This window comes from Amblyomma americanum, chromosome 1, assembly GCF_052857255.1.
Source record: "Amblyomma americanum isolate KBUSLIRL-KWMA chromosome 1, ASM5285725v1, whole genome shotgun sequence".
Classification (NCBI taxonomy): Eukaryota; Metazoa; Arthropoda; class Arachnida; order Ixodida; family Ixodidae; genus Amblyomma; species Amblyomma americanum.
Window position 1 is genome coordinate 323,934,603 of NC_135497.1, and position 24,047 is coordinate 323,958,649.

General features: G+C 45.0%; 1 protein-coding gene across 5 annotated transcripts in view; it reads left to right on the forward strand.

Annotated features, from left to right (window-relative positions):
• Positions 1 to 1,569: 1,569 nt before the first annotated feature.
• LOC144115419 (uncharacterized) overlaps positions 1,570 to 24,047 on the forward strand; it is a 68,106-nt gene continuing 45,628 nt past the window's right edge. The window contains exons 1-8 of one of the 5 annotated variants that reach the window (XM_077649814.1): positions 1,570 to 1,754; positions 3,031 to 3,111; positions 4,797 to 4,886; positions 5,161 to 5,235; positions 5,642 to 5,759; positions 5,916 to 6,049; positions 6,328 to 6,502; positions 7,998 to 8,444. In XM_077649814.1, the coding sequence (XP_077505940.1) occupies positions 4,834 to 4,886; positions 5,161 to 5,235; positions 5,642 to 5,759; positions 5,916 to 6,049; positions 6,328 to 6,502; positions 7,998 to 8,216 (774 nt within the window). In that variant the 5' untranslated portion in view covers positions 1,570 to 1,754; positions 3,031 to 3,111; positions 4,797 to 4,833 and the 3' untranslated portion in view covers positions 8,217 to 8,444. Of the gene's footprint in view, positions 1,755 to 3,030; positions 3,112 to 4,796; positions 4,887 to 5,160; positions 5,236 to 5,641; positions 5,760 to 5,915; positions 6,050 to 6,327; positions 6,503 to 7,997; positions 8,445 to 24,047 lie in introns of those variants that run through there. The other 4 variants (XM_077649816.1, XM_077649815.1, XM_077649817.1 and 1 more) reach the window with 4 other exon arrangements.

The following is a 24,047-nucleotide window of genomic DNA, read 5'->3' on the forward strand; positions in this document are numbered from 1 at the left end:
ACACACGCATTTGCTTTGCCCTTTGTGACCCAGGTGCTTATTTGCGAGGCGTGCAGATGCCCTCGCCAGATGACGCGCTTATACGTAAAATGGAAGAGTGCGAGTTTGTGACGGCGGACGAGAGCCAGTTTCGTTCTGGACTTGCGACAGCAGAACACCGCCGACAAGCCGGCACCTGCTGTGGGATTCGGATTGCACCGGTTTGGAGCCAAAACGCACGAAACAAGGGCCGCTGAGTTGCTTTGTTTAATGCACGACACCGCCCACGGGGGGCCGACGCGCGTATATGTACTGCGCTCCCTGTGACTTGCCCGCGAAGCTGACCTTTTTGGTAGGATGCAACCAGCACTTCGAACTCTTACCTTGGCCAGCCGCCGCGGTGGCTCAGTGGTTATGGCGCTCGGCTGCTGACCCGAAAGACGTGGGTTGGATCCCGGCTACGGCGGTCGAATTACAATGGCGATGCCAGTGCTCGTTAAAGAACTCCAGGTGGTCGAAATTTCCGAGCCCTTCACTACGGCGTCCCTCATAGCCGTATTCGCTTTGGGACGTTCAACCCCCATAAACCGTTTTCCCTTGAGCTTCTCCCCTGATTAGGCCAAAATGCCATCCCATTATGATTAAAGACTGTTCCTTCTCATTGTTATACGGCACTGTTCTTTTCGCAATATACAATGATGGAGGGGCTATCATGCGTGTATACTTACTTAATAATATACACCTTCCCGCAAGTATGCGGCATCGAGGGTATCAGCCTTTGCATGCCAGACATTGCGTTCAGTCGTTTCATTTCTCTTTTTAATTGTACTGACGATGCTGTTTGATCATGAGGATGCTTTGCTGCGGCATTTTAGTGTGAGGTGTATTTGGCCATGCCAGTGATTTTATTGTTTGAGCTGAGTGCGTATACGGATTAATGTGCCACTTCCACTACTATCGGGATCGGCCGTGGGCCGGTATAAGAAGATGATATGGCTAGCCTGAGAGCTGGCTTACACTCTTATCGCGTAACCTTTATGTATATCTTTATCGGGGTTTAACCTTTATTTTACAGGTTGCACGGCTTAACGTTTTTATGTTTTCCTTCTTTGCAAGGTTTAAACGTTTACATACTTCTTTACAGAGGTCACAACCGAAATTTAAAGGTATGTGGTTCGTGTATACCTTTAGCCTTAACCTATATATCTGATCGAGTGCGTGCCGTATACATATATGTATACGTTTATGCCTTTGGGAGGTTGGCACATTCGGCGAGAAAGATCGTAAAAGGAGGTTGAGTTCAAATAGCGCGCGCTAGCACATTGGATTGGAATGGCTTGCTTCGGGATGAGCGACTTAGGTGGCTAGGTCGGCATTTTTATGGCAGTCAAACACAATCCTGAATATTTCCGCAATTGTAAGCTACAAATTGTAGTAATTTAAAGTATAAAAAGTTTTATAATGCTTGCTGTTAGGTGTAATCAACTTTGTAGCTATCTGGGTGTTTCCTATGAACGATATAAGCGGCGCTGCAGTGCTGCTTGTCACCCTGCTTGAAGGCGTGCATGTGGTGCGTGTGTGGTATGCGTTTGCGGTGCCTGTCAGGCAGAAAGACATTTGCGGAATATAATGCGGCCGCTGCTATGAACAGCAGTGTGAGTGCAAACAGTAGATGGTGGTGTGTACCGTCGACATGGCCGAGGACAGACTTCGATGCGACTACTGCGACTACTGCGACCACAGCCTCAGCACCCACAGCAGGATTGTCGATCTCGGCGAGTATATAGCTTCGTTTTGCAGCAGTTGTCTGTTCTCAAAATTTTCTGCCTTCAAAAGCAAAGTTGCCTCTCTTATAAGAAAAATAAGTGTCCTAGAAGCAAGACATTGCAAAATTTTAACTGTTTTGTGTTGTATTTTGTTTTCGCTGATATTGACAGGCTTATCCCGCGCCCAAGTATTACACGTTTTGATTTCATGGGCGCGCATTGCTTCTGTCGCAAAATATTGACACGCTCTCAAGAAAGCAGTTTTACGCAACATGTTTCGACTAATGTGATGTTTGCAGTGCTGTTTGCGCTAAAAGCGTCGGCCACCAGCAGACTGTTATTGACACCGCAGCATGGGCTCGCCCCTGACATGGGATGGAAGTTTTTCTCTCTGCGGCTCATGTGTCTTGCGTCCCGCGCTCGACGCATCCGCCTTGCCCTTCACGCGTTTCCGTGAGCGCAGTAGGGAAAATATGCTCAAACTGATCGACTTTTAGCAGTATGCCCCTTCACCTGACAGCCGAGTCCACGAGAACGAAACAAAAGGGATACTTCAGATGCATGCGGCTCACCGAAGCACAGTAGCACTGACTGCGCGCACGTGTCAGCTGCTTGTTACCGGTGTGAAAAAAAAAAAACTCTGTGGCTTCTGCTCAAGCAGTGTCAGTGTCACTTAGCTGGTAGATTGCTCCGCGTGGCCACAAACCTGCGGAATGCCGTTGAATCACAGCCGTTCATGAATCAATGCAGAGTGGCGCACTGAGAAAAAAGGACCTCGACGTGATGCTTCGTGTCATCTGCCCCTTTACATGAATTTGCTACCGGCTTGGTCGCAATGGTGCTCCGCACGTGCGCAGCCACACGGAGCCTTGTTCACGCTCAGTGTGAATGACCCTCTACTGCGTCTTTATTGTACTCCTTGCTTAGGTGTTATACTGGCGCGAAACACACGGGCCTACGTGTTGGAAATTAAGCTATGATACACAGCGTCAAACTGAATAATCTAGATGACGAAGTAACACATCATGATGAAAATAAAATACGTCCAGATAGAATCTTAATATTTTTGTTTGGCTGTACACCTTTTAAATGGTCTCTCTTTACGCATGGCAAGAACCGTAGAATTCAACAGAATGTTTACCTGGGAACTTCGAGGCTCGGGCTGATGAGAGCATGCTTTCACAAGATACTTAAGCCCATGGAGGCCACAGTGTGTGTCATTCATATCCACAGAAGTTTTCTATTTCGAAGAGAAGGTGTAGCATGGTGTTTTGTTTTTCTGTAGGCACAATTATGCAAGACACTGAGCAGCAGAGTAATGCATTTTCATCTGTGCTGTCAAGCTCTCAGCCTGGATGTTCCAAAGGTGAATCAGCTGTCTTTCTGCCCACAGTATAAACTCAGTTGTAATACTCATCACTGGGGATTTTGCGGAAAGACACTTGTAACTATAAATTTTACATCCTGGACCAGTGATAACAGCTTGAGTTTTAGTTGGTATGCCTATCGATGTCTGAATTGCTTATAAGTTCAGCAGGTTACCCCTTCTTTCTTAAGTGTTTTGGTTTTAAGCTCCTACACCATGACCACAAAGGTCATTAGTGCAAAAGCACCCATACGCTCACCAACACTGACAAAGTGTCTTGACCTGTCTTGTTTTGCACGACACCTAGCAACAGTGGCGTCATGTTGGTTTAGAAAAAGCATAACAACATAGATGCTTCCATATCTGGTCCAGCTGACCCTGAATTTGACCCTGCCCAACATGATGGTGGCCTTCAAATATGGCCAACCTACACCTCAAATTTGACCTTGGCTGATTTGGACCAAAATCCATTGCAGGCCATAATTTGCCTCACCCAACACAATTGTGACCTCAAAATTGGGGTGGGCCACCCCCAATAATTTTCCCCACCCACCTGGGAAATTTGACCTTGGTTGATTTGGACCAAAATCTATGTCCAGCCATAAAATGAACTGCGCCCAACATGATAGTGGCCTCCGAATTTGGCCCTGGCCACTCCCAATATTTGGCCCACCCACTTCGAACATTTGACCTTGGCTGATTTGGACCAAAATCAATGTCCACCCATAATTGACCACGTCCAACAAGATGATGTCCTCTGAATTTCGCCCAGCCCACCCCCCAAAATTTTGGGTCACCCACCCCTGGAATTTTTTCTTCACTGATTTTCAGCAGAATCAATGCTCACCCATAATTGACCGCACTCAACACGATGGTGACCTCCAAATTAGGCCCTGGCCATTTCCAAACTTTGGTACGAGCCACTTCCAAAAATTTTACCTCGGCCAATTTGCACTAAAATCGATGTGCAGCTATAACTGATCATGCCACACATGATCAAGTAAAGCCAAAAAAACAGGTAAAATCAAGTGAAAACCTTGAGAACTTTTTTAATAAACGTTTGTGATGAATTTAATTAAGTTTGGGTTCTTTTGACCTGTTTGAAGGCTGGTGTCTTAGTTATCAAGTAAAGCAAAAAAAAGCAGGTAAAATCAAGTGAAAACCTTGAGAAATTTTTTAATAAACATTTGCGATGAATGTAATTAAGCTTGGGTTCTTTTGACCTGTTTGAAGGCTGGTGTCTTAGTTATTTTTTCCCAGATAAAAGAGAGTGGTTATGCTACTGACTGCCATATTTTTTTTCGCAGGATTGTGTTCATTGCACAGGTGATAAATGCTGAAATTTTCTGCCTTTTGAACAGGAAACATTCAAATAAAATTGATGTCACTGCTATGACACCTTTAATGCTGCAGGTGAATAGAAGTGCAGTACCTCGACAATCTAGTGCTGCAGGATTTGAACCAGCCATTACAGTGCAATTCAAGCTCATGAACTTTTTCTCCTTAAACCGGATGGACCCTTGCATCCTTGAAGATTGGACAGAATGCATATTTAGTGTTTTCGTTGCATGATGGAAATTCTGACTAGAATACCTAATTGTTAAATGGTCGATCACTGTTCTATCAGTATAGTAGTTGTAGTAAAGTTGTAAACTAAGAAGGCATAAAATTTTTGTTTTATGCAGACTCCTGGCCCTGTACAAGTGAAGAAAGCCCAGTTCAATGCGAAGACATCACAGAAGGCAGACAAGAGCCAGAAAGTTGTTCCCATCAAGGTAAAGAATTATGAAAGGGAGATAGTTGCTCTGACATTTTCAGAGCGGTGCTTAATATTACTAGTAGCATTTTCTCAGTATATGCTCATCTGCTTAATCTAACAGTGAGCTAATCTTACATATGTGTTCATTTTAATTGACCTTTCTCAGGAATGCAAAAACATTTAGTTTAAAAGTATTTTCATTTCTATTTACCACTTCTTATCAATGTAGTTGTATTTAGAAATGGCAGATGCAGGCTCTAAATTATACAAATTATATGCTTTAATTATAGCTTCAGTGCAGGATGCACACGGAGTGACTTCTACACAAGCAGTCTCAAACCAATGCACCGATCCACCAAGAACAGGTAGGTCAGCAAGCATGTCTGCACATTGTGCAGGTTTACAACGAGGCATTTCTGGGCAAATACTTAAGTCTATTGATGAACGCATTGACCTGGACATGAAGTGAAAGTAACAAGAAAAAAAGGAAATTAGATGGAGCGGTCAAACCAGAAAATGTGATATAAGATGGGTTAAAACCGTACAAGAAACCTTCGTTTAAAATCAATGACAGAAATGTCTGTGCTGAAACTAAAAGATGTAAACATTTTAAGACAATGAGAGGAGACAACAAGGAATGATTTTGCTCGTGACCAAATTTTGATGCACATAGTACATTGTATTGCATGTGTTTAAGTGACTATATACTGAATTAGGTTGCACCGTATTGTTATTGATGTTTTGTGCTCATCTTTTAAATGTATTGTGCAGAGTGTCTTCATACATAGACTACTGCTTCAGTGACGTAGCGGCACCGCCAAAAAAAAATATTCCTGTTGAAGAACCTAGCCTGGAGGGCACAAAGGAGGTGGTGGTGGCAGAGTTACAGGTGGGCTGAAAATTTTGAATTTCAAATATGACAAGTCCAGACAAGTGACGTTTACATTTTATGCCGGAGGGGCATAAAATGTCTTTGTTTTTTGTAAATATAAATATAATATAAAAAATATAAAATGTCTTATATGTCTTTGTTTTTATGTTTTAGTTATTGGCTTCGGACACCTTAAGCGGCGTGACCTACAACACTGAGAGGGTTATGTGCCTCCTGAAAGTGACCTTCCAAGACCACTGCCAGCACTATGTTACCCTTTGCGAAGTTATTTCTTGGGAGAAGATATCGTAAGCATAAAATTATTTTATATAAGCCTAAATTGTGGAAAAGTTCTCAGTAAAGCATCTGCTTCTCAGCAGTGGTGCAGAGTAAATTTAAAAATCCAGGCATGGAAATATTGATTTTGTCATTTTGTATTGAGGGAAGCATACATCACAGTATTTTTTGCTGTCAAGCTTTAAAAAAGTAACGCAGGTTTAGCCACGTGACTTTGTTCCGGAACCATTTCCCAGATAGCTATACACTGAAGTGAAGTAAGCCACTTTTTTTTCTGTTTTTTTTTTAGTTCTAGAGAGCTTTGTGCTGAGGCACAACTGCGTTTTGAAAGCACAGTGGATGAACTGGAAGTGAGGCTTAAGAAAGCTGCACAAGTTTTCTCGGAGCAACAAGGCCAGGACACTTCACTTGTGCAGATTTCACGTCATTTGCAAGGTTCCTTGGATCACTTTTTGATTACGGAGGTAAGTTAAGATTCTGTCTTCTCTCTGCATACTGTATTCAATAAGAGGACCCAACTGAGCATGTTTATAAGTCTTCATGTATGAAATGCAGCGTGAAAAATAGACATAAGCAAAAATAATAGCATAAAGACTGACTTGAAGTTCTTCTGCACACATCAATTACACATAAGTATGTAGAAGTTGTTTTACAAATGCAGGGTTTATGTGGATTCTTGAAAACCCTTGGATATGGAAATTATGCTTCCAAGGACCTTGATAGTCCTGGAATTTCTCTGTGGCCCTTGAAAAGCCATGAATTTATGGTGTGTTGAAGGAAGCAGCCACGAAAGAGGTCTTGCACTCGCTGAATTGTTTCTTTTACACAAAAATACTGATGCTCTGAATAATTCCACAGGCACTTTTGCAGCAGAGAATTTAATCTGTGCTACAGTTACTGATTCCACCTCTGAGCATCTCAGCATCGGAAATGAGTTCATGTGTGTGTATGTATGTATTTCGTCTTTGTATGAATTATTCGTAGCCGGTCATTTTCGGCCATTTGTTAGACACATGTGAGGAGACATTATTGTATGAACATCTTGATCAGCTACGTTTTGTCATGATTGTTGCTGCTTTTCCAGCTGCTTCTGCAAGCCACTAACCAATAAATTGCTCAAATAGTTAATCCATAAGTTTGGGGTAGTGATGATATTTCTCCCTTTTTGTGATGAGATTAAGAATAGCTGATCTACCTGACAACACCCTATCATTAATAATGCATACAAATCCCTGCAGTTCTCTAGTGATTTCTCCGACTGCACTAATAACACTAATAATTTGTTAGCGCCTCAGCCTCATAGAGGGGCGAGATGGTGTATCACAATGGAAAGAGTTGAAAGCGTAAAAAGAGCGTACACGGCAGGAGACACGGATGAGCGCTTGTCCGTGTCTCCTGCTATGCGCATCCTTTTAATGCTTTCAACATTTTGCACAGCAATAAGGTCCGACTGTCTTTGAAAGACTGCTTAGAAAAAGGCACAAGGCTTTTACAATGTCCCTGGTGAGCTTAAAAGAAAAGAACTGGAACTTTCATGACTGCCTAGACTAAAAGGCACATTTGTTTAAGCTGAGCATTTTCTGTGGTAGAAATTTCATGTGCACTGAAGGGTACATTTGTGCTCTGAAGAATGCTGCTTTCATGAGCTGCCCGATTCGTTTGTCCTTGAAAAAATTTGCACAATGCCATGTCTGTGAAAACTTGAATAATTTTGCTCTGAACCCTGCCTGCATGAAATCTGCAGATGCTTGTAAAAGTGCAAATCATGAAAAACGTCTTTGGTTGGAAAAAAAAAAAACGAGTGAATGTCTTTTTTCTCCCAATCTAGAAAAGATATCTCTTTCTCATTAAGGGATAAGGAGAGCATAAGCACAGTGCAAAGAAAACATAGAGAAGACCACTGCATTCACTGGATTTAGTAATCTGATTATCTTGGGTCTTTCGCAATTCTACTTACAGACTGCACTACCTACAGCAGTACAAGTTATTACGCCTCATGTGTATACATACAAGAACCAGTCTTGGATATATGGAGGCACCCAAGCTGAGGTCATCGCTTTGAAAAACAAGAACATTGAGTGGGCCGTCATTGTATGCCTTCTGGTGTACTACCTGAAAAACCTGAGCTACATGCATGCATTTTTTGCAGACTCTTATTTTGGTGCAAAAACTCCTTAGACCTCAAGTTCAAATCCCACCTGGGGTTATCTCCAACCGGTTGAAGTGCTTTTTGGCACGCTCAGAGAAAAAAAATTGTCCAATCAATACGGTTACAAAGAACCATCCTGGCACAAACGACAGACGTAGCAATATATAATTTTTTGGCAGAAATAACTTTTCCATTACATTGTTCATACATTATGAATGTATATTTTGTATTTTTAATAAAGTGCTTCTTATTTTTCATTCCTTTGACAATAATTTGTTTTGCAGCTGGGCAAAGGTTTGAGAGCCTATGCACTTGCATTTGTCATGCTTCTGCATCTGCCGAATAAGTTCGCCATTCCATCTGTAGCCATACGCCACCGTATACACGCGGACATTGTAAACATATGGATCAGGAGGGTGACAGACCACTAGGCAGAAAAAAGCACGGTTAACCTAACTCTTTCTTTGATTAAAGGGCACTAATCATATTTATTATATGCAGTGAAATGAAATTACAGTTCGCTGCAGATGGGATCCGAAGCCACAACCACTGCACGTCCTATGCGGTGCTCTTAGTTCAATAAGAGATCATTGCACCAGACGTGCCGAGGTTGTGGGTTTAAATCCCATGCAGCTGTGATGTGCTGTATTTATCTGAAAGGTTAACGGCGGTTAGCTTGCAACATTACAGTGTTTTTCTTTTCACGCAAAAAGTATCCTGAATTTCGAAATAAAGCTCGTCGGCTATTATGTTTAAGGGGGGAAGAGGGTCCTAGAAAAAAATTTTTATTAATGAAGTCACAATTACGAAATCTTCAGGGAACAGGTATTTTTACGTGCTGATTCCAAATATGGAATTTAATTTCATGTGCAGCAATTTTTTGAGCACTTATACAATATGTTATGTAACTTTTTGTGGAGAGCTTTCAAGAAATCCTGCTGCAGGGAACTTTCTAAAATGCATGCCATTGGTTTCTCTTGACATTAAGCTATGCAATAAAGCTGAAGTTCTCATCCTGCCTGTCATAGAAGCTGAGTTATAGAATTTTGAAGTTGTCACTTCGGGAACAGGAAGACAAATTTTTCTTCCCGTTTGTGAAGTATGAAATTCAAAACCTTGTATCTCAACTTCTTTGATAGGCAGGATAATAATTTTACCCTTATTGCATAGCTTGTTGTCAAGACAAGCAGACGGCATACATTCTAGCAAGTTCCCTGCAGCAAAATTTCGTTAAAGCTCTCCACAAAAAGTTACATATTACATCAAGTCCACAAGGACTTGTTGTACATTAAATTAAATTCCATATTTGGAATCAGCATGCAAAACTGCATGTTCCCTGAAGATTTCATAATTGTGACTTCATTAATAAAAATTTTTTTTCTAAGACCAGCTTCCCCCCTTAAAATTTAAAATTTTGGGCTTTGTGGCCTGTCTGTAGGTGCGGGCTATACAGCATTTTTTTCAATATCGCCAAATAAATCATCAAATGGCCAGGTGTGGACTATGTACCGGAAATAACGGTAGTTGTTGCAGGGAATGGGCAATATAGCGTTTGAGAATGTTCGATTAGCACATTACAGTCCAGCATTCCAAAGCGCTGTGTAAACCAATCAGAATGCTGAGTTGGGCGAGTTGGCAAGGGTTCATACTGAAAAAAAAAAACTGGCAAAACAGACGGACATGATGAAAGGTGGACACAGGACGAATGCTGACTCTCGAGGGAGACTATCCAGCGGAGCTCGGTACATCGTCCTGACTGGGCGATGCCGTAACAGGCAATTGCAAGAGCATAGAGATCATTTATCTAATGGCAACGGCTTGTCTTGTCTGTTGACTCATTGTCAAGGGCGCGAAGTAATGAAGAAGAGAAAGAAAAGGTGCACTGCTTTGTTTTTTCACACAGAGATACTGTACACCCACCAAAGAGGTTTTATTAAAACGAGTGGAGGGGGCGCTCGAAAAGTGAAGCCGGCACTCACTGGTGCGGCGCTGATGAAGATCTGCCTTGCGCATCAGAGAACGCTCTCAACCAGCCCGGCCAGCCAGCCACGTCAACCCGCTCCGCCGGCTCACCAGCCGCGGCTACCGGGACGTCCAGTAAATGTGGACTTCCTACCACAGTGCCATGTTGCCAGGGGGAGAAAACAGGCAGAACGTGTTGCATCCACCATGTAGCTTAGTGGCTCCGTGGTGTTTTGTTGCGGTTGTGCTAGTGCACTGTTTCTTCAACGGACAGCAAGCGACTGCATTGTCAATGGTGGGGTTGTGAGTCGCATTAGGATGTACGAATCGCGTCAAGGTGCCGGGAATAACGTCTAATTTGTATTTGCGTAGCAGTGTACTAGCCTTGGTCGCTTGCACCTGGTCGCTCCCGACACCATACTGCTTGTGCACGAACACAACTGTGCAGATTACAGAGCGCTTTTTAAGCACTTTATTTTAGCGGAATGGAGCACATACCAAGCTATGCTATCATGTTTCCATGTAATAGGTTTCGTAACAGGATCCTGGTTTGCATGGTGCGTGAGAGCGTGTGGTACGGCGGGATGGCTGGGTGCTCAAGGATGGTGGCCGTGTTTGTTCAACGCATTTTGAGCCTCGGTGCTTCGACAGGACCGGGAAAACAACCAGACTGTGACCTGGCAGCGTTCCTAGCATCTTTCCAGCATTCTCACCGCATCCCCAAAAGCCTGTGAGTACAAACGTGGCCTCATGTAGTACGTTGCCCATGGTTAGTGGAGATGACTTGCTTTTAAGCTTCTTTAAAAACGCACTGGTACAGGATCAGTGTTTCTAAAGTTGTTGATGCTGGCTCTCTAGCACTGCATGGCTACGTGAGTATCGCAGTGCAAAGAGGGTCACTAGTAAGGAAAGAACGCAAACGCTCTATTGTCTCTGTGTTTTTCCTTCCTCTCAGGTTTGGTCTCTCTTGACAATCGGATTTCATGTTTACTTTGCTCAACTTTACGGCTCTGTATGTAACAGGTGCTTGAAATCCACAAGCTTTCACTGACTCGTATGCTTTCCTTACAGCAAAAGAGAAAGCGTGACCCCCCAAGTGTCGGACGGTGCCCGCAATAAGTCCCGAGATGAGCGAGGAGCCGGTGGAGCCCGAAGGACCTACAAAATGAGTGGATCATGAGTCTACAGTTGAAGTGAGTTCGCCAAGCTGGGATTGGTGTCGGCAAAAAGCCAAAGATGCAGAGGGACAGGTCAACCAACTGAGAAAAAAGGTCAAGACATTGCACCTGACAAAACGAAGACTAGCGGTGCAGTGCAATAGTTCCTGCGAATTGGTCAAGGAGCTGAGAGAGAAGACTCTCTTGTCAGAGAGAGGCCTTGAGGCTTTTGAAGCCTCCTTTTCTCCTGACATACAATAGCTCCTTGGCAGAGCCAATGAGAAGACAAGCAACAATTATCCTCCTGAACTATGTGCATTCGCATTAATGCTTCACTTTTACTCTCCCGCTGCATATGAATATGTAAGAGCTTAAGTTCAACAATGCTTTGCCTGCTCAGTTCACGCTGCGCGAGTGGTTCAAGGCAGTGAATGGTGACCCTGGGTTCACATCTGAAGCGTTTGCGTTGTTAAAAAATGTGCTGTAAGGCTGGGACGAGCCATTGTTTGCAGCTCTGATGATAGATGACACGTCCGTCAAGAAACATGTCCAGCTGGTCAGCAACAAGGTAGTTGGCTGCGTTGTCGTTGGTACAGAACTGTCTGATGACAGCCTCCCAGAGGCAACCAATGCTTCCGTGTTTATGGCTGTTGCATAGAAATTGAGGTTGAAAGTCCCTCTTGGATATTTTCTCATTGAGTCCCTTTCTGGACCAGAAAGGGTAGACTTAGTGAAAGAGGGTCCATCAAGAGTCACATCAGCAGCAGTAGAAAATGTTTCGCTGGCATTTGACAGAGCCGCTTCAAACTTCACCATGGCAAGGTGCCTCGGTGCGGACCGCAGCTACCATTCATCTACGTTCAGCACCAGTTTCGAGTACCCAACAGAACCTTCCAACAAAGATTTGTGATGCTTGATGCATGTCATATGGTCAAACTGATTTGAAACTGCCTGGGATCTGTGAGTCACCTCATTGATCTTGAAGGTTCACATGTCAGGTGGTGTCATATTGAAGCTTTGGAAGCATTGCAGCACAAAGAGGGGGTCCACATGGGGAACAAACTCACAAAGTGCTAGCCGAACCTTCATCTTCTGTTTTTTCCACAAGAGTTCATCTCTGGTGGGAAAAACAGAAGATGAAGGTTCGGCTTGCTGTTCTAACGCTGAGGTCTTCGGTCACTGACGCACTTGACTATTGTAAGTCCACACTGAAATTGCTGCAATTCCAAGGTGCGCGTGCCACAGCAAAATTCATATGGATGTTTGATTGTCCCTTTGACCTACTAAGCTCAAGAAATCCCCTGGCACGCTCATATAAGGTTGCAATGCACAAGGAGAATGCAGCTTCTTGGAAGTCATTTCTCCAGGAGGCTGAACAGTATAATAGGAAATTGAGAGATGCCAATGGAAAACTAGTGACTGACGGACTGAAGAAAATGGTTTGTTAACATGCTCATTTGCATGCAGAGTGTTGCAGCTTTGTTTGAAGGACTTGTTTCGACAGGCAAGCTCAAATACCTCCAGACACACAAGATGTCTCAAAAGAGACTTTTTGTTTATGTACAGGGAAGGGGTGGCTTCAACAACAACCCCACGGCCTGCCAGTTGAAAGCTGCATATAAGAGTCTTGTTCAGACCGAGCTTATCTAATGCAGGGAATTGCTCCCAAGATGTTACTGTTTTCAGTCTGTCCACTGCCACTGATGTGGCTGAACCTCCAGTGGCAGTAACATCGCAGAGATCTGTGATATTGGAGCCTTTGGACGATGAGCATGATTAAACTGACTGTGTGGATTTTCCCAAGTGCCTGTCAGCAGTAGCAAACTCGGTTGTTCCCTTATTGCAGGATTTGTAGCTGCCAAAGTTCATGCTAGAACACAATGTGAGGACTATGTGGAAGCACTGCATTCTAGTGAGCTGACCGGCCCCATTCGTGCAAAGAGCCGTAGTGGGCTTTGGAGGGCTCTATGGCCCCTTTTTTAGCTATTTTAAATGCGCGCGCTCTCTTCCAGTCATCTAGATGCGTGTGCAGGCAGTGCAACTGCGCATGACCGAACATTTGCTCGCCAGATGCGGCGATCGCTGCGAGGAATGCTTGATAAGGCCAGCGAAGTGGCGCGCGAGGGAATACCTGGGGGAGTGTTGCTAGAGCGCGGTGACGGATTCGGCGGTCAGCCCAAGCCAGCAGGATGTACACAGACGGCGGGGCGGCACCGTACCAGGACGAAGAGCACAGAATGAAGTGGCATCTGCAAGGATGGAACAGCCCTTTGGCATGAGTGGCTGCTACACAAGCAGCCAGGTTTCATGTAGCGTTTCAAGCCCCCATCGCTGCCGCTTGGTCTTTCGGCGTCTTACTGTATTTTCTGTGTAGTTCTTTTTAACTGTCTTTGCGACTCTTTTTATTAGTTCTGCCGTGCTCAGTTGCAGCGCCTGTTTTCTATCTTTTGAAGCATTGTTTTAGTCCGGAATAAACCGGTCTTTTGGCACTGACTGTGGGTGTGTCACTCGTCGGGCGAGACCACGGCTCGCGGACCCCATTCCCTGGAAGGCGAGACTTTCAGCTTATAGCACCATCCAAGGACGTCCTGCAGATCTGTGAGGCTGCTGAAAAGGGACTTGGAGTGCTGCAAGTTCAGTACAAAGACTTAAGGCATGGGCGATGCGAACACCTTCTAGTGGAAAATTTTGCCACAGTTATTGAGAGGGCTTGATTTGCACAATTTGAACCTCACCTGTTGGAGTGCGGCCCATTAGACAACCACCTTCACAACTTATGCTAGGAAATTGTGCAACTCTATTTGAAGATCCGAATTCATCACATTGCTAAGGAGATGAACCGAGGAAACTTCAAAGAGAAGGTGCAGACTGTCTTTTCCAGACTGATTATCTTTAAGAATCAGTGACCGTGATGTATATATTTAGATGGTAGGCATTGCTGTTCTTGAGAGTGCTCTTTAAGTGTCAGTTTTTGTTTCCGTAACTTGCTGTTTTTCATGTTTGCCTTCCTACCTTAATTTGACATGGAACCCTTTAATAGAATGAATAAACCCTGATTAAATCAAAGTAAAGCGAGGTTGTTTTGTTCATGTTTAAACAACCTTTTGGCTTAAATTGAAACACTGCATACACAGCTTTGTGGCACCATGAAGCAGTTCTGGTATTAAACTGCAGGGTCGTACGGTCTCAGTGTTACTGGTGATATGGGCTATGTGAGGCAGGTCTTAATCTAGGCGGCAATGACAGTCTGCTGGACTATTGCAGTTGCTTTCGTTTCTTTCCGCATGTTTTCGATATTTGAGAACCATACCATGTATTACAGAACTGTAAACGCTTAATTGTATTGCCCTTCCCCGTAAAGAGTACGTTTGTCAGTTAATTTTTCGTTCTTTCACTGCTAATGTAATAATTGCATGATTAGCTGAAACGACACGCTTTACGCGATTTATTGAGAAAATTATCAGCTTCCCAAGGCAGCGACACTGACTGGAGAAATCACCTACCAGAGCTTTTCAGGCAAATTAGCGCGGAAATCGGAGAGATTATACAAGTGCATTTAGTGCGCATAGAAGCAATATCCCTACCAGAAGATGTTTCTCCTTAACCTTGCGGATGAAGTGACAAAAAATTCGCAAAATTAGTCGTTCTCTGCTGGTGCCCATTTCACCACGGCCTGTTTTTGACCCTGGCAAGATGGCCACCAGCTGGCCTAGCTGGCTTCACCTGTTTCTGCATGCATGCATGCATAGGGGACCTCCACTCCATATGTTTTAATATAACCTCCTTGACACCCACAAGGACCAGTTCACACGGGAAGTGGTTGCGGCTTTTCACACCGGAAAAGGAGTAGTAAAACTGCGTTAGTAAACCATCACTCTGTCTACCTGATAGACGTCGCTTTTATTGACAACCTTTGAGCGTAGCCTGTATCTGTGTGTAGTTTCTTTTTTCACCCTCTATGGTCACGTGCAGATCTATGAATTTTCCTTTTACAAATGACAGGTTTTGCGAATAAAACGTTGGTTGCGAGTCAGCACTCGTCCTGTGCCAGAGTTTCTTCTTGCTCGTCTGTTCTTTACGCTGTTTTTTTCTGTGTGAACCAGGCACTATAGTCGTCGGGGAGGAGGGGACCCGCACGCAACCGCTCATCCTCTCTTTCGTCATTGGCTCAACTCTTTGTATGTGAGCCGTTTCGGTGGCTATGGCGCTCCGCTGCTGACCCGAAAAACGCGGGTTCGATCCCGGCCGCGGCGGTCGTTTGATGGAGGCGAAATTCTAGAGGCCCGTGTGCTGTGCAATATGTTAGTGCACGTTAAAGAACTTCAGGTCCTCGAAATTTCCGGAGCCCTTCCCTACGGTGTCCCTAATAGTCTGAATAGCTTTGGGAAGCTAAACCCTCGTATACCATTTTATGTGGTTTGATTTCTCTGCGCTCGTGGGATCACACTTCCTTAGTGACACTTCGTTTTTTTATAATTTTTTCCCGGTGTGTTAACGCCACTTGCCGACACCAAGTGATCAAAGGGTGTCCTCTAACTGAATGTTATTATTACAAAGCATAAGTTGGCTCGCCAATGTAGTATTGTAGTTTACAGGTTGAAACGGTACTGCTTTTGACTTGCTAGTATTTACCGTTAGCCAATTCACCGTGGACCATCTATGCATTGTTGTAAGAATAACATTGCCTTAAACAACATGAATTAAATAGCCGCTCAAAAAAAAAAAGCCAGTATCGTCAGCATACAAAATGTAACCGGATGCATAATAAATTTCAATTAAGTCATTCGTGTAAACATTAAACAAGAAGGGTACGGTCTCAACAAACGAAGCATAAACGACCCTTTGCACTCGCGCTGAATGCCCATGCAGAACTTCTGCGTATGTCCGCTTGCACACCGCAGTGCCCGAGGCTAGCCGTGAAGGCGCCGCGCGGCAGCAAGAACGCCGCTCCAACGAATACTACTATATCACCGAGATGATACTTCGCCCGAAAGGGAAGGCTGGGTGCAATTTTTTTCAGGGCAACAACATTGCAACAGCTATAGCTGTCATTTTTATGCAGACGCCCCTGAAACTCCGATACCTCCCATAGTAGGGGTGCCTTGGACGATATCGTGTGATATTGTTCTCACGACTATCTGGCTGTGCAGGTACTTTAATACCTGGACAGCTATTGAACACACGATTTACCTTTTTTTATTGCAGACGCACGAATGCGCGTAAGCCGAACAGATGTCGAGGGTGTCGACCGATCTTCCTGGCTAAAAATGAATGCGTATTTGTAATTGGGCCTAATCCGCACTCGCAGCAGCTTATCGTCACGGCTTCTACAAGGGGCGTGCAAAAAAAAAAAGTTTGCTCCCTGTGTAGAATGCCGCAGCACATCGACAGATGATGGCCGAAAATGTGCTGAGAGCCTTAGACTAGATACTCCCCCTTTCTGGTGCATGCACACAGAATTTAAAACAAAAGGAAGCGAGCCATCTGGTGAGTCACCCGCCAGATTCAATGGTGGCGCCGGAGTAGGATTTGCATCAAGCTGTGGGGGAATCTTTCAAGTGTAAAGTTGATCTTTCATTTGACCCGTTTTGGTTAGGGTAATTTTCAGGTTCTTTAGCTGTCATGCTGCTGTTGGTTGAAATGTGAATAAAATTCTTAAGGCATGCTACAGTTTGCGTGCCTAAACTTGACAAAATTTTCACTACTTTTTCTGTGCATTGTCTTTGCAGATTTATCCTGAAGCCTAAAAATCGACACGTTATTTTCTTATGCATTTTAAACATAAATTTTGCATTCATAACTATTTAAAAAATCACAAGGTCGTATCCATTGATGCAGTGGGGGTGTTTCCTGGAAAATTCGATGTCCTCCCCGATTTCAACCCGACGGGTGCAACTGCTTTTTGGTATTCTGTTTGAGACACTGCTGCTTTAAAAATACTATCCAACAGTACATGCGTTCATGAAGTAGTGGACTTGCCAACGAATAGCGTTTGAACAAACGTTTATTACGTAATACATATACCACAACACGCCCACTATACAAGTGCCGTATGCCCGTATGCCCTTTAGGTCGCCCAAGACACCCTATAAGTGTGCACCGCTATATACTAGCGTTCATGTAGCGCTGCTGTGTACATGCAGGCCGTGCCGGCCACCTGCTGAGCCCCTGTAACGATCAGTGGGGTAACCAAGTGGGTCCTATACTGGTTAGCCGGCAACCCATGACCGCTAATGCACGATCAGGATTTCCAGCTACCGAAACACCCGAAATACAGCCGGATATAACGGGTTTTTAATTACACCGCGTTTCAGCTGCTCGAAGCAGCAACATAAGCGCAGTGTAATGCGCATTTGAGACAAAGGAGAAAGAATTCGATGAGATACCATTATTGGGGCGCTCTGGCGAGAGTACTTCACTATGTAGAGCAGATATTCAAGAACAACCTTTAACAAGTAATTTACACATAACACTTACATACACAGCATTGAATACATAACACTGAGGTTACATATGGTGACGATTTGGGGGAAAATGTTAAAAATCCTTTAAAAAGACCGGTGAGAGCTAGGCGAAAAAAAACCTACAATACACGCATACCCAGAAATTATGGACAGGCGCATTAATCAACGGGAAACAAGGTATGGACGCAATTTTTTATACATTGTAAGATTTCACTATAAAAATCAGCAAATCCGAAGATCTCTCCTCGGCAGGCTTCCATTGTTTTGCTATCGTCAAAAACGTTCCCCATTGGTTTTCTACGGAAGTCTAACTACTCGATGTGGCGATGGAGAAGCATTGCAAGAAAGATTTGCTACGCATGGGAACAATGGACCCTTAGCTTCAATGTTTCCATAACGCTACCTTACAATATTCCACAGTTGCCTCACAATTAAAAGTGATGTCCAAAAATCCTTGACTTCTCAAACAGACGATAGAAAACGAAACCAAGAGTAGAAGGCATCTGAAGTGTAAACGAATGACAAAAACAAAAGAAAGAATGCATCAAAGAAGTATGCGCAACAATGAATTCCTGACCGCAGTCCAATCCCGTCATTGCTTTAGCAAGGAACGCACAGCAAAACCCTAAAGAGTGGGCAGCATCCATAGTTCCAAAAGCATCCAAACGAAAAAAAAACACTTAAGAAATTTGGGCGTATAACTTAAGCGCAGTCGCAAATCCAGCCATTACTTTAACAAGCAGTGGTGTAACCTGCTCGGCCCAGCGTGTTAGTCGTAGAAAGATCCTGTCGTGGCCTCCGGTGATCCACTTCCAAAGTGCGGCGATCGTGAAAGGTCTTGGGCCCTGGGCTCTTAAACCAAGAGCCCACACAAGCAATGACGGCAGGAAGGCAGCTGCAGCAATGGTCATCAGGCAACACCCTATAAAGAACCGCAGGTAATTAGCGCTACGCGAGTTCACCCGAAGTATAGCTGTCATGAGACACCCCCCGCGAGTCACCCCAGTGCTTGACGCCGCATACATCCCCTGCTAAATACGCGGCGTAAAGATGTCATCTTCACGCGCTACTAACAATGTGACACAGTAAGTGAAGGTGTTCTTGTTCGTGTTGAAAGCGTGCTCTTGACGCCCACACCGGGCAGCTGCGGGGCCCACACACTGGTAGGGCGGTAAGTTCTTTCAGAAGAATGGAGTGTTGGGCGAGTTGGTACATGACTCGAAGATACAGGGCGCAAGAGTAGACAGGACGAACGAACCCGGACTAGGCATTTACTGCAACTGTTGAGCGAGCACGATCTCGCCTTTTTTAGCAAGGTCCAAGGAAAAAAGCAAACAAACAAAACACAAGCATGACGAAGGTAAATTCTGAAGAGGGATCACCTAAGCGCTGCCCCATAAAACACGGTGAACCTTCTGTGCCGTCTGAGGTAGCGGTTGTGTACAGTATTCCTTTGTATTGCGGCAAAGAATATATCGGACAAACTGGAAGAAGTTTTAACGAACGCCTGCTGAAGCGTCATAACGACGTAGAAAAAGTAGCCATATAAGGCCACCTTGCTGCGTACTGCAGGGGGTGCAAAGATTGTACTCGCAAGTTTTCCGATGCACGTGTCGTTAGTAAGCATAAAGAAAAGGACACCAGATAAATAGTGGAAGCCTTCCTAATCAAAAAAGCAGGTGAGGTATGTGTGAGAACCCCCTCCGTGTCTTTGACAAAAAAAAGAACTTGTGTATTTGGCCGAGCGTGTGAATTGATATCGGCACAGCTATCGTGACAGTAATAATGCGTGTGTTTTGTTTGCTTGCTTCTTTCCTTGCACCTTGCTATACAAAAGGCGAGCTCGTGCTATAAACTACAGTTGCAGTAAGCGCCTTGTCCGTGTTCGTTCTTCTTTCGTCCTGTCTGCTCTTGCGCCTTTTATCTTCGAGTCCCTTCGAGGACAGGTCAACGTGAGGGAATGCTCATCGACGACCAACGACGGCTTTTTGGTGCGATCTTCCCCGTGCGCTGCTTACGATATGGACAAAGATTCCAGGGCCATGAGCAACATACAATGCAGAGTGAGCAACCCTTGCCATGTGTTCTCAGTACGCAGCACGTGTTTCCATTCGCGCCTTGGTGCTCTTGGGCAGGGAGCAAATAGCCCTGGACGTTCTGCTACTATTATAACAAGAAACGTTGTCCGAAGACACGTTTGCGGCTGCTCCACCTTTCAACTCGAGCCATGAAAATGATAATCTCCATCACCACGTGTGGAATATGCGAGCGAAAAGATGAATTGATGGAAAATCTCCTGGGGCTGCCCTACTGTGAACTCTTATGAGCAGTTTATGGCTTATTCTTCTCCGAATTTTTTTTTCTGTCACAAAACTGGAGGAAACAGTTTATAGAGGTAAACGTAACGGCTTAGGGCATTAATCAACGAAAGCTGTTATAGCTTTGGTTTAGCCATTTAGTTTATTCCAACCATCCCCACCCTGGTTCTTCTCTCTAGCACGTTCTCTGTCCCCTAAACACGAAGAGGAGAATTTTTCTCTCTTAGCCACCCGCCACGGTTGGCGGCGGTCATTGATTTGAAATAAACGAAATAAATAAAACTCACTAAATGAAGTTCAATTAGTGAATTCGCGAAACAATTACCTCCCTAGCGAACTTGGGCGATGCAGGCTTGTCATAAGCCGATTGTCATTTCTTGCTCCTGAGCTAGTCCAGCTTGTGTGTTTTCTGGCACAGTGGTATAGTGCCTAACAGTAGGCCTCGTTCAAAGCATTTTTTGGCTTGCCGACAGACGGCAGCACGCGTACTAATTGAGACGCTATAGTAGTAGTAGTAGTAAAAGACTTTTATTCGACCATAATTTATAGGCCGAGCATGTCGACCGCCTGGGCGACAAGAAGCCGCTGTTCTTCTTCCCCTTCAGCGCCAAGCCAGTCGAGCCAGGTGGTGATAGATAGAAAGGGTGGGGGGAAGGAACCCGACTGCTGAGCAGCCGGGCAATAGAAGAGGCAATGGACCAGGTCCGCATAGATACAGGGGCAGTTGGGACAGGAAGGGTCCGATCGATAGCGATAGAGGAAGAGGCGGGACGGGGTGATAACTGCATTCATCTGAATGTGCCGAAGAATGCGAGACTCCGGCACCGTGAGTGATGGATGAGCAGGAGGGTAAATGCGTTTGTCGAGGCGGAGCTCAAGGTAGACCTCTTTTATGGTGCGGCGAAGGGTGAGTCTCCCACCGTCCTCCGAGGGCTTGGGCCAGGGGATCAACGGTGCCCGGAAAAGTGTGTCGGATTGCTTAAATAAATATAAGGAAAAAGTAAAGGCCGAGCATGGTGGCGACTGCCACCACCCCGTTTCAGAGGGGACGCTCCTAACTTCCATCCATCTTTCCACCGTTTTGATACCATTTTAGGAAAAAAAAAGAAATATGTCCGTAAGGGGGGGGGGGTAGTTAAGGTCTTACGGCTGACGCTGTGCTTCCACGGCAGAAAGCAGGGCTACATGGCTAAACCAAAGCTATAAGAGCTTTCGCTGTAACATTCTATCGAAGCGAGGACGTTGATATAAGCACAGTACTTACCAGCAATTACAACCCGTCTCTTCACTTTTTTAGTGCTGTTGAGAAATAGACAGAAATGCTTGTTCAGTAACATTACCATCCTTAAGCTCCAGTTTGGGCGACTCAAATTAAGCGCGTTTAGCTACCAGACTGCAGTTACCAGACCGGAAGCGGGGCGTCTGCTAGCAGTCCCGGTTAAGGTCTCTGCGGCTTACGTTTTCATATTCACTCCGCACGCCATAAAACGGCCCGTCTCGTGTCCATTTACGAGCTCAGTTTCTCATTTTGGGTCATGCATTGCTGCATATTAGCCCCAACGTGAATTTGGCGAGCCAGAGGCATTCTCGAGCATCGGCTTTGGACAGGAGAAGAAAAGGTTAACTGACAGGCCATCGCAACTCTAGCAGCTCATGAAATGGATGGAACGGTAGAAAGATCAGGAAGATTTGTTTTGTTTGCTTTTTAATATTTCTCTCGCTCTCCGACTGCTACTGCACTGACAGACTGCGTTCGCCTTTGCCAGAGCGGGCGAGTCATCGGTCCCCTTGCATTTGCTCCGGTTTTTGCAACCAGTATGAAACATAAATGAAATAGAAGAAAAAAAGAAAAATCCCCCGCACACATTCATGACGCAAAGCAATAACGCGCGCGTAGTTCTGCGGGGCTCAGAACTCTGTTCGAGTATCACCATGGGCTATCAGAAGGGTTCTACGTTAGGATCTATGTCAGCACGGCTGATAGCCACGCTGTTCTGGAACGACTAGATCCGACCGTATGCAATACCAACACAGCCGCGAAGTTGTGAGTGTGCGTGCGTGCCCGCGTGTGTGTGCGCGTGTGCTTGCGTGTGCGTGCGTGTGCGCGTGTGTGCCCGCGTGTGTATGTGTGTGAGTGTGTTCGTGTGTGCGTATGTGTGCACGTGCGTGTGTATGTGTGTGTGTGTGCGTGCGTATGTGTGCGTGTCCGCGCGCATGCGCGCGCGCGGCGGGGGTGTCTAAAACGCATAACGAAAGCTGCATAATGTCCTGCGCACTCGGGAGTAGCCTAGCATGTACAGATAACAAATGGTGTCGCCTCAAAACATTTCATTTCCAAATGTAGGCACGCATTTCATTTTAGAATCGTAATCTTTTGCACTCTCTGAAATGGGCCTACATTCTTTCGAGCTGCTGTGATGAGAATGTAAAATGCAAGTAGCTGGGCCATCGAAAATTCCTTTTACAGATCAGACAGGATACATGGATAATACAGGAATCTACTGGGATCACCCTGAATTGGCATACATCAATGAGGCCAAATTGCATCAAATACGCTATGGACCGGGCGTAAACTCGAATATAGTTACTTTTTCCCAAGCAAACCTTGAAATGCTTGAAAGCGGAGAAAGCCGCGCGGTTTTAAGAAACTAGTAGGTACCTATATAGTGCCGAAAGAGCAAGTGATAACTTTTCTCATGATATGCAGAAAAAACTGAACTGTGAATCACGACTATTTTTTTTTTTTGTAAACGCTAGAACTCGGGTATAGATACGGACGAGCCTGACCGGGAGAACTAAATGTGTAAGAGTTCATAATGCTCTCCAAGCTGAGCATTAATGTGCATGATGTACAGCAGGGACGTACCCAACAGAAGGGGGGGGGGGGGCTCGGTGTTCCCAAAATCACTCTAAACCTAATTCCCCCGGGCTTCGCCCTATGCAAATGCCTCGGGCCCCTCCTGAAAAAAAAAAAAATTCTGCCTACGTGCATGATGTACAGGTGTTCAAGGCAAGCTGTAGTGACAGTAGGGTCGGGAGGCTTAGAATAAGAGCGATAAAATTGTCAGAACGTAATTTATAGACGGACTAACAGTACGGGAAAATGTGCAGTAATCCAAGTTCTTCTTCTAGAACTTCTTCGGCTGGGTAGAGGGTGGAGGTCTTTGGAGGGTGTACGACATAGATGGGTGGTTGTTGGTGGGTGAGCTTCTGGAGGGTGGAGATGGATGGAGGGCAAAATTAGTGGGTAGTGGGCGGAGGCCTCTTGAAGTGGGGCGGCAGCATCATACAATAGACGGACAGATTTTGCTAAAGTGAGGGTAGTAATGCTAACGCGTTAAAAGAAAAGCTTGGAAGCAATCTCTCCCGCCAGCACTCACCAATGGGGTTAAACTATAATCAGAAACGTTCAAGTGATTAAGGACATTGCAGCGAGTTGCAGAATGCAAAGAGCGACAGCCTTGCTGAGGCGGTCGGCGGCGACCGTCTTGAATTCTTGCAGCGCGAAAAGGTGGCCCGCTGGTATCAGACCATGCTTCAGGTTCTTTGACTTAGCAAGCGCCAACCGCCAGCAACCACTCTGCATTATTTCATTATCTAACAAAAGAAAAGCCCACCGCACGTACTCTTGCCATTATCTGTGTTTTCTTGTGGAGCACTTGGTCGGAATTATTACGGTGGATTTCATGATGAAGAGGACAGGAGATGACCACTTACATGGCGAATGACAGGAAATACCATTCCACGCCAGCGACGCCGGACACTATATTTAAAAAAAAGAAGAAAGACTCCAGAGAGGGTACCTCGCCCGGCCAAATCAACTACCGGGCATTACCTGAGCAAACATGAGGTTACAGTGCACTATAACGCTGCCTTAGCGTAAGGACTTGTAGCAGGAAGTTCAATATACAAAGCGCGTCGACGCAGAGTCACAATGACTCACCATTTGGGATTCAAGC